We start from the raw sequence: 14,756 nt of genomic DNA, 5'->3' as shown, positions 1-14,756 counted from the left end.
TGAGTACATAACTCCTCAACCAGCGAAAGTTGTCATCCCCCATTCCCCAGAGCTGTTTTAGCAAGTAAATATTTCTCAGACACATAAATATTGTAGGACTGGCTCCCAGTGATCAAAGCGTGTTGCTTGAAATGTTTGGACCAATTAAGGTGCAGTGCAGAGCACGGCGTGTGCCCGTGGCAGAGGCAGGAGCTCAGTGCTCCGATGGCACTCTGGAGCCATCCCAGGCTGCAGACAGGGATGAGCTGGGACCCAGCTGCCCTCCCCGGGCACATCTCCTCCCAGCAACACTCCGGCAGACATGGGAATTCTCCTGAAAAGGAAAATCTGCCAAATGGCTCCTCAGGTGTCCACTGTTTCCTTGGTGAACTGGAAAGGTGAGCAGCGAAGGGAGCCCAGCACCCAGGACGGTGCAGGCAGGGGCTGCCTCACTGAGGGCTGTGCACGTTTATGAGGAAAAGCACAAGTCGCCCATTTATTCAGTCTTGCCTAACTGCATCCTTAGAATTTTCTTCAGTTCATGAAATAAAGCACGTTTTTCAAATCTTGAAATGGCCTCTCCCGATGGTTAGTAAATCCGGGAAGGAAATCGGCAGAGGGAGCCATTTGGACGGCATCAAAAGTTTCTGCCTCCCTCCAGTGACAGCAGCCAGGGAGGAGCTACAGGGCCGAGAACAGAGCTCTGTTCGCACCCCTGAGCAGGGAAATCCCTGAGCACAACTCTCGGGAATGCTGGAAAGAACCCGTGGGCCGGGGACCTGCGCATCCTGACCTGGATTTTACAAAGCATTGCCCAAGCGACCCCCATCAGAACATGGAACAGCAGCAGCCCACAGAATTAATGGCAATCCTCCCTCCCCCAAAGGTGGCAGACAAGAAAGAGCTGCTGGTGGGGAAATGTTGTAGTCCATTAAATGCTGGCTGTTTATTTTCAGAGGTGCAATATGTTCCCTCCACTTGGGATATGTGGTGTGTCTGCAGCAGAGAGGAACATTAATAATTTCTCCAAGACAATTAATTATACTCTTTCACAAGGATAAAGTTTAATCTCATTTCTGCTGTTATATTTTGTCTTCATAAAAGTCTGAAGAAATTAATGAGCTTTATACTACCCTCTCATCATAAAAACCTTGGGTTCTTTTGGAGAAAATGAGGGACTAAGCCAGATTGTAGCACCTGCCATTTTTCTCTCAGACCTGCAAAGGTCTTTTTTATTCTTGAAGTCCATCCCTCTTTTCCCAGTTTTGTCTTTTATTCTGTTTTTAAAGTTTTGAGCAGATTTTGAGCAAGTTTTGAGCTTTGGTCCTTTTGCAGAAGAAAGATTAAAATGTGAACTGCTGAGACCCAAAACCCTGGCAGCAGATAGAGAGAAAAGGTTTTATTTAAGGTGATCTCATGATCTTTGAACAGTTGATGTTGGCAATGCTGAGTGCAGAAATGAGGGGCTTTCATGGGAAACACTCCCATAGCAATCCACAGGTCCTGAGGCTGTTACAAAAATTAGAAAGAGAAAACATTTATTAGGTCTAGGTATAAAATGTAATCCAGATTTATAGCTGATTTTATCTAGTGCTCTAAAGAGCTTGGCTCTGGAGTTAGGCCCATCTTTAGGCTTGATCCTTCCCAGACTGCTTTATGCAAGAAACAAAAGAATTTCATTTCTATATGTTTTATAGGCTGCTGTGTTCAGACATCACCATGGCTTGTTTCACTGCAGTATAACTGTTTCCAAATCTCCTTAGCCGTGAGAGAGGAAGATGACAACAGGGTGCTTCACCTTCAAAGTGTTGACATGTTGATGCTTTAATTCAGGGCAAAAGATACAAGTCAGATTCTCAAACTAACACTTGCCCCAAGCAATTTGCGTAGGCTGCAAAAAACTCTTTTTTCACTTCTAGGAACATAAAATCCATATGGAACTGCATAACACCCCTAGCATGCTTGTACCTTGTGCCAGCTCTCCACCCATTCTTTCTATCTGCTCCTCTGTCTCAGTGAAAAAACTGTCCCAGAGTTTTCTGCCCTTAACAGTTTCTCACCACAGCGATGAGAAACCTGCTGAGCCTGTGTAAACACCTGACGTGGCACAGCTAAACTTCAGGAAAGCTCAGCCTCAAAAATGAGACAGCAAAAACCTCCCTGCTCAGCTTTCTGTTCTGCCTGTGCCAATGAGGAAGGAGGGTTCTGCTTCCGAGGCATGAAGAGTGTTTTCACTGGGCTAGGGGGGGAAAGAAGCGGTCATGGGACCAGGCTGAGTCACCAGTGTCTCATGGCTGGAGGATCCTGCACCTCTCCAGAAGGCTCTGGAAGGTGTGTGTGTGATCTCAGTGTGTGGTGATGGAGGCACCATGTGCAGCTTTCCTGGCTGCACCAAGTGCCCCATCCACACACTGTCCTGCCAGAGCCAGAGGGGGCACAGGGACCAAACCCTCTTCTCCTCACCAGGAGCGCTGGGACAGCGATGGGAGCCTCAGGCGGGAGCAAAGATCTGGGGGGAAATTTCCTCTGGAAAATCCCTATCAGCCTGTTATAAGTGCATATTATATTATTGGCTTTTTGCAAATATTATAATGAATGTTATATGTATAAGGTTAGAAAACTTTGTTGTATTAATATACTTTTATTTCTGTCATTGATGAAACATAAAATAATGGTATAATATATATATATGTTAAGCTATAACATGATACTGAAGCACAAACTACTTTTGTTTATATAACCCAAAGACTGAGAAGATAGTCAGAGACCCCTCTGCATTCTTAAGATTATCTTGTCCTCCAAGACCTCCAAGAGAAGGATTTATTGCATCTGTTATTGGAGGATATAAAACCCAGTGGCACCAAGAAGATTGATCTATTGGGAAGGGGACAAGGTAAAAACTAAACAAAAGAACATTAATCAACTTAAGAAGAATGTATAAATATGTATGAGAATTTATGGATATGTAGTAGGGTTCTGTTTTTAAGGGACAGTCCTTTGTTAGTAAGGTGTGCTGTCTTGGCTGAATGCAGAGACACCTGGCAGTACCTGTATACTTTATTTTTATCTCCTAATTGTCTTTCTATTAAACTTTAAAATTCTATAAAAAAAAATATGTGAACCTCGTTTTTCACAAGCTTCTGCTGTGGTTTGCAAGCAAGAAAAAGATTGAACATTTCTCCTCCTCCACCCCACCTTCTTCCCCCCAGGGCTTTACTGCAAACATAAGAAGTTTGGACAGAAGGAGTATTTCTGGTGATTGTGCCCTCAGAACAAAAACCTCACCAAATATTTTTAAACATTTCCCAGCAGAAGTGGGTGTAGAGAGAAAGCAGAGCACTGAAGGGATGCTAATTGCTCTTTTTTAAGCCTTTCCTCTCTAACTTGAATTTTAAAACTTCAACAGCTTTTTTTTCCTGTTCCCTTTGCAGTTCCTTTGCTACATCCATCTGTGAAGATGGTTGCTCAGCACCTGGGGCCAACAAGCCACTTTTTGGGCAGGGGTTGCTGTGCTGCTATGATATTCCTAAGGAATCATAAGAAAATACCCACACAGCCACTGCTTCATTCTGAGAATGCTAAAATCCAGATCCGCTTACAAACAGAAGGAGAAACTTCTCGAGTGGATCTGGGAATACAGCACAGCTCCTCACACGGCTTTTCCAGAGGGCTGAGAGACAGCCAGAACTGGAGGTCATGGGGGAGAGTGAGGTCTCAGCTGGAAAAGGACTTGAGAGAGGAAATCCCCGACCTCGAGGAGGAGGAGGAGAGTCACTGAGTCACCCATGTCCCGTGATCGGTGAGGTAAGCCAACAACAGACTGGTGAAAGCCTGTTTGCCTTATGTTTTGTAAAAGTTCATGATGTCACACCCAGAAGAGAGAGCGTGACTCAGCAGGTCCCACCAGGAGAACTGGATTAAAGTGGATACAGGAAAACTTAGATTTTTGATTTTATTTTAGCGCATTGCTTGATAATTATAAATGTAACAATCAATTAGCCTGGAGACAGAACTGACATGAAAAGACACAGCAACTTGAGGACAACCCCTGTGCCTCAAACGCCCCTCAAATACAGCCAGGGATGGAGAAGGGAATAGGAACTGGAGCTGTCTGGAACAGCAACAACTTAGAATCTAAGGAATGAGTGTGCTGGAGCTGGGTCTCAAAACACAAGCCCTTGGCTTTATAGGTGAGATCAAAGGTAGCCCTTGGTGGGCTCAGAAACCGGTCATGAGATGGGCATGCTGGAGGTGCTGCTCGGTGAGGCAGATGCAGCATGGCAGAGCATCCTGTACTGCATGTCCTGCTTCTGCTGGTGCCACATCAGATGTTCTGGAGAAAAAAACATAATTCAACAACATCAAGTTATCAGCTTTCACTGACACTTTCAGACATGAGGATATATGCACAGCAAACATGCAAAAGAGAAGGTGAACGCAGTATGGCTTTGCTGCCTGCCCAAATCTTTCAGTATTTCCTGCTCTAAAAGCTGCTGAATCATTTATTACAGAGCATCATCCATGCTTCCACCTGAGTCTGCTGGTGTTTAAACTTTAACCCACTGCTTCATGGTGGCAATATTAGCTATGTCATACCTAGAAACTGAATTTTCTAGAAATTGAATTTTCTAGAAAACATTTTAACTTACATAGGGCAAACCTTTCCACTGTAAATACTATTTTCCAGGAAATTTTTGTTGAAATTTCAACATTGCCACACTCATGCCAAAAATGTCGTTATATGAAAGGACAACTGTTTTAACATACATACTTCAGATCAAAAAATAAACTACCTTCCCATCGTGGAAATGAAAATTTATGCTTCCTTTGATTAGAGAAGATGATAAATCATGACACAGTTTCTCCTAAGTTCTTAATATCTTAAACTAAGCAATACAGCACCAAGAGTCAGAGTGGTCAGGGCCTCGGGTGAGAGGAAATTAACACCAACAAGGAACCTAATAATCATTGATCCATCATTATTTAATTACACTTGGACAGTACAGACGGTGTGTTCTGCCAGCTGAACCCTCCTGCGGCCGGATTAAGAGGCCTGTCAACTCGATCTGATTTGCAAAAAGTACTGCTGCCAACCAGCTTGGAAAGGCCACAGCACATCCCCCTTAATGTCAGTTGTGTTTACACCGGTGTCTTTATTTTTAGTGCCCCCCTTTCCGAAACACGGGGTTCGGGGGAGAGTTATTTATTCCTGTCATGCTCGGCATGCAAACCCCTCCGGTGGGTGCTGCACGAGCGGGGCTGGCGCGTGGCTCCCAGCTCTGCTCCCTGGCCCAGCTGGCCCCGTTTGCCACGCAGGAGGGACGGCAGGACCGGGATGGCCCAAGTGCCGGGCTGGCCCGGTGGATCCCGGCTCCTGCCGAACGGTGACAGGGCCGGTGCAGCCCAGCGCTTCCCCACCGGGGTGTCCCGGCGGCCACCCAGAAGGTCCCAATGTCGCCCTCACTCCGCACCGCCCAGCCCCGCTGGTGCTTTGGGGACCACAACAGGCCCGCGCCCCCAAACGCTCCTGGCAGTGCCCCGGGGCCGAGCAGGGCAGGGAGCAGACACGGGCATTTGCACGGACGCTCAGGTTTTCCGGGCTGCAGGAAAACGCGCCTGGAGCGCTTTCCCGTTCGCGCTGGATGGGGACGGAGCAGGAGCAGCAGCAGAACCAGGACCAGGACCGGGACCAGGACCAGGACCGGGACCAGGACAGGGCTCGGGGGCGGAGCCTGGCCCGGGTGGAAGGGGCGTGGCCCTTTGGGGCGTGGCCTGTGCTGTGGCTCTATAAAAGCGCGGCCGCCGGAGCTGCTGTCGCCGCCGCTCGCTCCGCCCTGTACGTTCGTGTGTGACCCGGCTCCCGGCCGCAATTCCTGCTGCGCCACAGCCATGGCGGCGCTGACGGTGAAAGCCTACCTGCTGGGCAAGGAGGAGACGGCCCGCGAGATCCGCCGCTTCTCCCTGCCGCCGCCCGCCCGCTACCGGGCCATCTACGACCGCGTGGCCGAGCTCTTCCAGGGGCTGCTGCGGGCCGGGCCGCCGCCAGCCTTCCGCATGCACTACAAGGGTGAGCGGGGCTGCGCTGCGGGCCGGGCCCCGGGGGGTGTCCCGGGGGTGGCGGGGCGCGGGGCTCTGGGTACCCCGTTACCCCCCGTGACACCTGACCGGGTCCCTCATCCTGCGCTTCGTCCTTTCCAGATGAGGACGGGGACCTGGTCGCTTTTTCCAGCGACGAGGAGCTGGAGTTGGCGATGCCCTATGTGCGGGATGGCGTGTTCCGTGTTTATATCAAAGGTACGGGCGCGCAGCTCCGGAGCGCACGGCGGGTCTCGGCTGAGCGCTTCCTGGCAGCGCTCCCAAAACGGGAGAAGCCAGCTCTGGCCCTTCCCCGTGTCCTCAGGGGCCTGGTGGAAGCTGCGGCCTCTGCGGGGGAGGTTAAATAAAGGGCAGTGTAATATGACAGAACATGAATCTAAGGTGGGATAAACAAACCACGAATTTCCTCCTAGCCCTATCAGCTGGCCCAGTGCGAGGCTCTGTTGTCATTCTCGTTCCCTGGATACACTAAACTAGCATTGGTATCTGAAATAGTCACAACAACGTGTTACCCTTATTTCCACTTTCCCAGTGCGTAGTTGGTCCCTAGTCCCTTGCGTTCAGGTAGATGCCCTCAAAGCTTTATTTGCAGTCCATCTAATGGGCCACACCTGTTGTCCCTGTTCTCATGTTATGCTTCCTGGCATCCACCTTCCTAATTCCTCCTCCAGAAACATTTTGTTCTTGCAGTTCTTGGGAAGGTAGGATGAGAAGCCAACATGAGGTGGTGCAGTACCAATCTAAAATAAGGATGCCAAGAGATATTTAGGATAAGGCATGCTTGGTTTCACCATAAAGTATCTTTGCAAAACCTCTTTGCACGTGGTTTAAGGTCTCTTAGGAGCCTAGCTTAGCTTTGGCAGCCAGTGTAAAAATAAACTGACCTAGTAAGCACTGCTCTGATGGCCTGTTTGTGCTTTTTCTGCCTGATTTCCAGTCTGTAAGTAGTAACCTGTTTTTGATGCAAAGTTTCCTTTCCTTAACAGAGAAGAAGGAGTGCAAGCGCGAGCACCGCTCGCAGTGCAGCCAGGAGCCCCCTCGCAACATGGTGCACCCCAATGTCGTCTGTGATGGCTGTGAGGGACCCGTGGTGGGGACCAGGTTCAAGTGCAGTGTCTGCCCAGACTATGACCTGTGCAGCACCTGTGAGGGGAAAGGCATCCACAAGGAGCACAACATGGTGATGTTCCAAAGCCCACTGCTTAATCCATTTGAGGTAAGCAAAATCTGTGGAAGGCAACTGATGAGTGAGAGATTGGACAAATTCAGGTGAGCGTTTCAGTTGTTCAGAACCCAGTGTCACATGCATGAATGTCACGCTTTACAGTGGCTTCCCCGAGGACGCTGGCTCCGTAAAATGCGCCATGGTGTTCCACCCTTCCCATGGATGCACTGCTGGGGGTATCCTGGGCCTGCAGGTCCCTGCCACAACACGGAGCAAACCGAAGCCACTGCTGCAGCCCCCAGTGCACCCGCTGCAGAAGGTAAGAGGAGATGCCCTGGTAGACAGGGTGGTGGTGGAGCCTCAGACTAGCTGAGGTGTAGAGTCTGGGTGGGAAAGCAAACAAAGGAACTGATCTAATTCACTTGAAATAATTGACATCTCTCAGTGCAAAGTATGATTACTTTAAGGTGTGCTCAGGTCCATGCAATCAATGAGCATGCAGATAAAGTATCTGGAACCCAACCAAGCCGAGCTGTTAGGTCAAGCATGTCATAATTCTACTCCAGATCTGCCTTTCAGCATGGCTAATGAGCCATAACAACGCTAATGCTGGCTTTCTGTTCCAGAGGTAGCTCAGTTAGTTTTTCTCGGCAGTGCTTTGTTCTCGTAATGTTTGCCAGTGACAGGAATGAGCGCTAAGCTCCTGTGGAGACACACCCTCTGCAGGTGCCCTTTCCCTCTGAGCTTGTGTGTGCTAATAGAAATTGTTTTTCTAGAAGCTTCTACTAACAGCCAGCCTCAGGACCCCAATGTCACCTTCCTAAAGAATGTTGGGGAGAGTGTTGCAGCTTTTCTGAGCCCCCTGGGTAAGTGACCTGCAGTTTGTTACCAGTCCCTGAGACTGGCTTATAGGTCTGCTCAACAGGAGCAGCAGTCAGCTGTTGTGAAGAAGTCATCTTGGTCTTGGAGCTACCTCCTGCCTCCTAAGCCTCAAAGGCTTAATTTACACTTGGATACTAATAATACTTAGGCTTAGAACAGCCACTCAGTGCCTTTTATTTGAGAAAATGAGGAAAGATTTCATTAATGTGTCAGCACTGTAACTTCAAGTCAGTGGTGACTCTGGATTTTGCCTGGTTTATGTGGACATAGATGTAACTTGTGCCCTGGCCCTTTAAGTATATGGTCTGTGTAGAGGAAGATAACTATTCGGTGCTTAGCTATTCTTTATTAAGGAAGGCTTTGCATTTTAATTCCTGCATGTTACATGGCAAATTGTAGGATGACAGAAACCTTAAGAGTGTAGAGCAGGATTGATCTATTTAGGATCATTTAGGACTGTACTTTGGAAAAAACCCTGAAGATTTTGTCCACCTCCAATGCTTTTCTAGGTATTGAAGTTGATATTGATGTGGAACACGGAGGACAGAGAAGCAAAGTGACTCCCACTTCTGCCAACCAAGAGAAGACCAATGCTGAGGCAACCAGCAGTGCTTCAACCCAGAATATTCAGACCACAGCAGACTGGAGTAACACAGAGTCTGCTACCCAAATGAATGTCCTTGCAGAACAGATACAGGACATGGTGGTAGATCCTGTGCCCACACAAATGGAAGATGGCAGCTTCCACTCCCAGGTACAGGAACTGTGACATTGAGTATGATTACTTGGTGGGGGTGAATAAGATGAGAGCAGATTAAGTGATATACAGCACTTTTACAGGTTTACAGCAAAGGTTATAGGACTTCTGTGGATGTAATTCTTTATATTAAAGGCAAATGGTAGGAGTGTGCATCCTGCCTGGCCAAGCACTACAGGACCTGGACCTTTTTTTTTTCCATTTCAGGAACACAGTGAATCTAGCAGCTCATCAGGGGGTGAGGAGGACTGGACCCACTTATCATCCAAGGAAGTGGATCCTTCCACGGGTGAACTGCAGTCTCTGCAAATGCCAGACGCAGACGGTCCCAGCTCCCTGAATGTGCCTCGGGATCCTCCCCAGCCAGGACCTACAGGGCTGCGAGAAGCTGCTCTCTACCCACACCTCCCCCCAGGTAGGAGAGTGTCTGCAGCTTCCATAGTTAAGAGTAACTTTGGCTTAAGAACTGCCAACTTGGCCTGAAACAAGCAGACTGCTTTAGAGGTGGTAGAAACCAAGGTTGTGTAAGTTAGAGCTAAACCTGTCCCTGACTTGGGCAGGTTTGGCAGCTCTTGCACCCTGTTAGAAATGATCAGGTGGTTCCTCTCTTGAACGTGGGCTGTTAAGTCTTAATCAGATGTCTGACTTTAGGCTAATAGACCATTAGAGCAACACAAAATAGGTGTTGTCCTCAGTCGTGTCCTTGCTGTGTACTGCTCGAGAGGCTTTTAATATGCAGGATGTGGACCAGTACATCCTGTGGCTTTAGGGCAGCACTTTTCTGATGGGAGCCAGTAACAGTATCCAAGGCCTCTCAGCTGAGATAGCAGCACTGAGCCCCCACAGCAAGGCCAGCTGAGCCTGACTAAGCACTTTCCCTAACCCCGGGTAAGGAATGTGTATCTCAAACATCTGCACTCCTGGGAGATAAAGATGAGCAGGTCTCCTCCTCTCAACGAGTGCTATTAAAGCCTTGCCTAGTTTTCCAATTACATGAAATAGCTTAACTCTTAAACTATTCTTCCTTTGACAGAAGCTGACCCTCGCCTCATCGAGTCCCTGTCCCAGATGCTCTCCATGGGCTTCTCCGATGAGGGTGGATGGCTCACTCGGCTCCTGCAGACCAAGAACTGCGACATTGGGGCAGCACTAGATGCCATCCAGTATTCTAAGCAGCCACCTCACTTGTAGTAGTAACAAAAAGCACTTTTCTAGCTGAAAGCAGAAATTGCAGCATGAGTTATTATGGTTCATCATTCTTCCTACTCTGGGTTTCTGTCTCATGTTCTCAAGTGCTTGTAGAATGGAGGAAAAATAAATACTACTGCATGTGATGTGTCTGTGTGAGCATTTCAGTATCACAGCTACATTTTTTACAGATGAGGCTAAAAACACAAAGCAGCCTAGGACTGCCTTTTGGCACATACTTTGCTGTACATTTAGGGCTGCCCTAACTTGAGCAATCCAGTGTTTTTCTTGCTCTAGAGTTTGCTCGCAGCTCTGGAAGAAAGGGTTGCTATGGGAGATTTCAACAAAGATGTAGTTTAGGAAAAAGAGCTGTAGTTTGTAAGGAGGAGTCAATCACAGACTTTAATTGTACAGGCCAGGAATCCTTAAAGCCTGTGAGCTTTGTCTCCCCTAGCTGACCTACTTCCATTCCTATTTCTAGCTGCTGAGGTTGCTAGACAACACCGTAACCTGAGAGAAAGTCTCTTCCCCCTCCTTCCCTTCCCCCCAAACACAACCAATCAAGCAAGTAAACAACTTGAATAGTGCAGTTCTATATGGCTTTGTGTACAACCACCTTTAGTTCAAAACTCTCAGTAAGCAACATAGAAAATGCCTTAGAAATAAGCAAGACATGTCAGAGGTCATCATCAAACTCCTCACCTGTGCAGAAGAGTTGCTCACAAGAAATGCTGCTCATCTTTGGCCTAGGGTTAGAGTTCACAAGGGTGTTTGCCCTTCCTGCAGTGGTCCCTGCAGCAGCTCCCACCCTGAGCACCTGGCTCTGAGGTTCTCTGAGCACTTCCTCAACTGAGCACCTGCTGCTGGGCAGTCTCAGGGTTTGATCTTCAGTGCTAGCAACACACTTGTTAAATTCAAAACCAGGACCCTGAGGCAGACTTGCTGCCTGCCCTGAGCACCTCCAGGCCCTGCCAGCAGCAGTGCTGTCTAGCCCCACACCTCCACTGCCCTCCTGCACTGCCATGGTCACTTCAGTAGCATTTTCACTACAGTTATCAGAAAATGAGAGGTATTTTCCCCACTTGGATGGTTTGGTACAAGCAGTTGGGGGCTGGGTATTCTCCTCAGGTACTACAGCCTCGCAGAGAGCAGGAACCACACGGCCTCCAGAACCAGCATCTCCATCCTGTCCATCAGGCACTGCTACAAAGCATTTCTTGTGCTGTAAGAATGAAGAGAACTTGGTTATAAATGCAGCATAGAAGCAGTAAAGGTGGCGTTGGCTTTGCTTAAATAAAACCTTTCAGAGAGAAACTCCCCAACACTTTTTTCTCCCCAGTCATTCATTGGCTTGCTTGAAGAAGAACAGAGAAAGACTCATAAAAATTCAAAGTGATGATGATACAAAAGAAGTCAGGAACATCTTCTATAACTAAAATACCTCAGTGGTTTTAACTTTTTTCGCTTGATAGACAAGCTGAGAAACTCCCCTTTCTTCTGCATGCTCTGGAACATCATTGGATAGGAAGTGCTTCAGGTGTTTCCTGGCCAAGAAAGCCATTAACAAAGAAGACAGATTAGATCCACTGTGATTCTTTTCACAGATCACCAGAGAAGTTCATAAAAATGGGTGGCTCTTTATCCCCAGATACCAAATCCCTGCTCAGGTCATACACTGCAACCTGCACCTTATCTCAGAGATGAGCTCCCTCCTACACCTCCAAATCAAGTGTCACCACTCGGGGGCAGGAATTGCAAAACCAAGTTCTCTCTGTACCTTTGTTCTCCCACAGTGTTCTTTCTCTGGGAACAGAACTGTTGCCTTTCCAGAGCTGCCTCCTCCTTGTCATCTTCCTGATCCTCACTCTCCTGGTCCAGATATTTACTCCAACGACTGCCTTCTGTCCTTCCCTCCTACAACACTGAAGAATTACTAACAGCAAAACATGGGGGTTCTCATTTTTGGTATTGTTATGCAGGGGCTGAATGCCCCACATCATGTATCACATTCCCAGGTTCAGTCCCCTGAAATTTCAGGAGCAGTTTCTGTGTACACTTCCCTCTGTCTCTGCAGGAGCCTCTCTGATTTGACACACCATTTCAGCTGTCTGAACCATGTAACAGGGTCACTGGTTTCACTGGGATTCACCCAGGACAGAATGGGTTTGTATTTACCTCAGCTTTGTAGGGCTCTTACCTGCTGGACTGAACTGTCCTCATGTTGTGCTGCTTTATTTTTGCTGTCACTTACAGAGTCTTCTACACACCTAAAATAGAGGTTTAAACTACAATTTCTAGAACACACTCATGTCTGTTGATTTACAGACTTCAAATCACCCAGTCATAGCACAAGGGATTGAACAGAAAGCATGGATAAGAACACTGGATAGGAGACATGTCAGAAAAAAAACAGGATCTGTGGAAAAACTTACGCCAAATGAATGATTTGCAAGATACATTGCACAAATACTTGATTAAATCTAGTTAGAGGTTCTCGTTAGAGCCCTCCTTGTTGCTATACAGAATTGCAGGTTTGATCTAAAGCCACTGATTATGAAATTAAACACTTTAATGGATCATAACTAGGGATATAACAGTGTTTGGTACAACAATTTAAACTCACTTATTTTTTTTTCCCATGAAAGCAAGGAAAAGGGAAGTTGTTTCGTAACGTTTTGAATTTCACAATTCTTTGAGAATAAAAATAGCAACACTTTTTGATAAAGTGAACAATGAGTTTTCTTCTCCAAGCTTAACTGTGAAGCACTGTGTAGTCACAACTAACTTATGTAACTACCTGTGACTGATCTCTGAAAATAACTTTGAGTAAAAAGGAGGCTGGACCAGTTCAAGACCACTTCAAGATTAGACGATTTATAAACAGATTCAGAAATTAAATAAACAGGAAGGTGCTACTCAGATTTTCCAGCCCAGCAGGAATTATGCCAAAGTGTTTGCACTAGGTTTTTTATCAATAGCAGCAGTGATTACTCAACAGATTCACAGTGTGAACCCCCTAAATGCCAGGAGTTAGGCCAAATGAATGTTTTCTGAGGATGTAATCTGATGAGAACTGTAATCTGCAAAAGGGACATCTCCACAGTCAGCTCATCAAAAGAAAGACAAAAAAACCCAAAACACAACAAACCCAAACCCTATTGTGTACATACTAATGAGTAAAGGCCTGACCAACACAGGCTATTGATCACCTATAGTAATCTGACAGAAATCCTTATCAAAAGAAACAAAGAGCTTGTTCCTGAGGTGAGGCCAAAACCAGCAAGGCTTCTCAACAGGCCAGAAAACCTTCTTGTGATGTGCTCAGGTTGGCCAACAGGCACCCAGTGTGTGAAGATGCACATCAGCTGCAGCACATCAAAAGCAACGAGCAGGTAAAGGTTAAACACTGTACCAAGATGTCCAACCCAACGCCTCCTCTGCTTCACCCTGCAGCAAGTTCAGCTTCTGGACATGGCGCCGGCACTCCAGGCCCGAGCCCTGCCCATAAACCTGCACAGAACGGACGAGGACAAGGCTGAGGGAGCAGCACGAAGTGCGGCGACAGCCCAGGTGTGACCGAGGGCGAGCACACGGGGCTGAGGGTGCAGGGCTGCCCTCACCTTCTGCACGGCCTGCTGCTGGCCGCACACGCTGCAGCTCCACCGCCCGCTGCGCTTGGCCTGGGAGGGCACAGAGGGGTGGGTCAGGGCCCGGAACCCACAGTCCCCGTCCCGTCCCGTCCCGTCCCGTCCCGTCCCGTCCCGTCCCCACCTGCTGCCCCTGGAAGCGGCGGCAGCGGCAACACCTCAGCACCCAGAACCGCTGCGCCATTGCGGCCACGTGACCGCCGCTCGAGCCGCCAGCGCCCCCCGGCGGCGACACCGGGCAAAGACACCGGGCAGACACCGGGACCGGGACCGGACACCGGGCAGGAACACCGGGACCGGGACCGGACACCGGGCAGGGACACCGGGACCGGGACCGGACACCGGGCAGGGACACCGGGACCGGAACGGGCTGTCCCCGCCCAAGAACCAAACCCAACAAGTCCCCGGCCGGAGCGCCGTTCACGGGGGCAGAGCCCGCAGCTCCCTGCTCAGCCTCGCACCGGCTGGCGCGGCGTCACCCTCGGGTCCGCATCGGCAGCGACCTGGACATGGGCTGGTCTCTGTCATGTTAAAAGCAAATCTACAGAGTAATAAAGAAAAAGGGGGAGAGAGGGGAAAAAATAATAGGGAAAAAAAGGAAAAAGAAGGGGGAAAAGAAAGGCGAGGAGAAAGGGGAAAGAAAAGAAAGGGAAAAATCAGGAAAAAATAAAGGGAAAAAAAGACAAAGGAGAAAAGAGAGAAAATACAATATAAAGAAGATGTTAAAAATAAAAAAGAAAAAATGAAAAAAAGGAAGGAAAGAAAAGTCAGAGTGCAGTCACACCAAGTCCACTTGTTGGAAAATATACTAATTTTAAAAATTTTTATATAACTTTAGTCAGCGGTTTCATTTGCCCTTGCCCGGAGGAAAGGCATTTTAAGTTGCTTTTCAAAGGATTGTTTCAGCACTCAGTCGTGATGAACTTAACATCTCAACAGACTGGGAGTAGCACAGAAGATACACAAAAGATAACAACAATTAACGACCATCAGCTGCAAAGATCACCCCTGGCTTGGTCACCAACACCTGGTCCAGAAAAGA

General features: G+C 48.0%; 2 protein-coding genes across 4 annotated transcripts; one reads left to right on the top strand and one right to left on the bottom strand.

Moving 5' to 3' along the window:
- Positions 1 to 5,782: 5,782 nt before the first annotated feature.
- Positions 5,783 to 10,213, top strand: SQSTM1 (sequestosome 1). 3 transcript variants are annotated; one of them, XM_015642220.2, is made up of 8 exons: positions 5,783 to 6,046; positions 6,178 to 6,273; positions 7,062 to 7,291; positions 7,403 to 7,559; positions 8,017 to 8,106; positions 8,632 to 8,876; positions 9,087 to 9,294; positions 9,913 to 10,213. In XM_015642220.2, exons 1-8 carry the CDS (start codon positions 5,869 to 5,871, stop codon positions 10,068 to 10,070), a joined length of 1,362 nt encoding a protein of 453 aa, XP_015497706.1. In that variant the 5' UTR covers positions 5,783 to 5,868; the 3' UTR covers positions 10,071 to 10,213. The 3 variants fall into 3 exon arrangements, with proteins under 3 accessions (XP_015497706.1, XP_015497707.1, XP_015497708.1); XM_015642221.3 differs by having other exon boundaries at positions 8,020 to 8,106; positions 9,913 to 10,100; XM_015642222.3 differs by lacking the exon at positions 8,017 to 8,106 and having other exon boundaries at positions 9,913 to 10,100.
- Positions 10,214 to 10,439: 226 nt separating this feature from the next.
- Positions 10,440 to 14,167, bottom strand: MRNIP (MRN complex interacting protein). Its single transcript, XM_015642223.3, has 7 exons — positions 13,839 to 14,167; positions 13,688 to 13,747; positions 13,480 to 13,577; positions 12,265 to 12,334; positions 11,845 to 11,981; positions 11,509 to 11,611; positions 10,440 to 11,289 (listed from the first exon to the last, which is right to left on the bottom strand). Exons 1-7 carry the CDS (start codon positions 13,896 to 13,898, stop codon positions 10,744 to 10,746), a joined length of 1,074 nt encoding a protein of 357 aa, XP_015497709.1. The 5' UTR covers positions 13,899 to 14,167; the 3' UTR covers positions 10,440 to 10,743.
- Positions 14,168 to 14,756: the final 589 nt, after the last annotated feature.

Source organism: Parus major, chromosome 13 (genome assembly GCF_001522545.3).
Source record: "Parus major isolate Abel chromosome 13, Parus_major1.1, whole genome shotgun sequence".
Taxonomy (NCBI): Eukaryota; Metazoa; Chordata; class Aves; order Passeriformes; family Paridae; genus Parus; species Parus major.
This window is presented reverse-complemented; position numbering and strand designations above follow the sequence as displayed.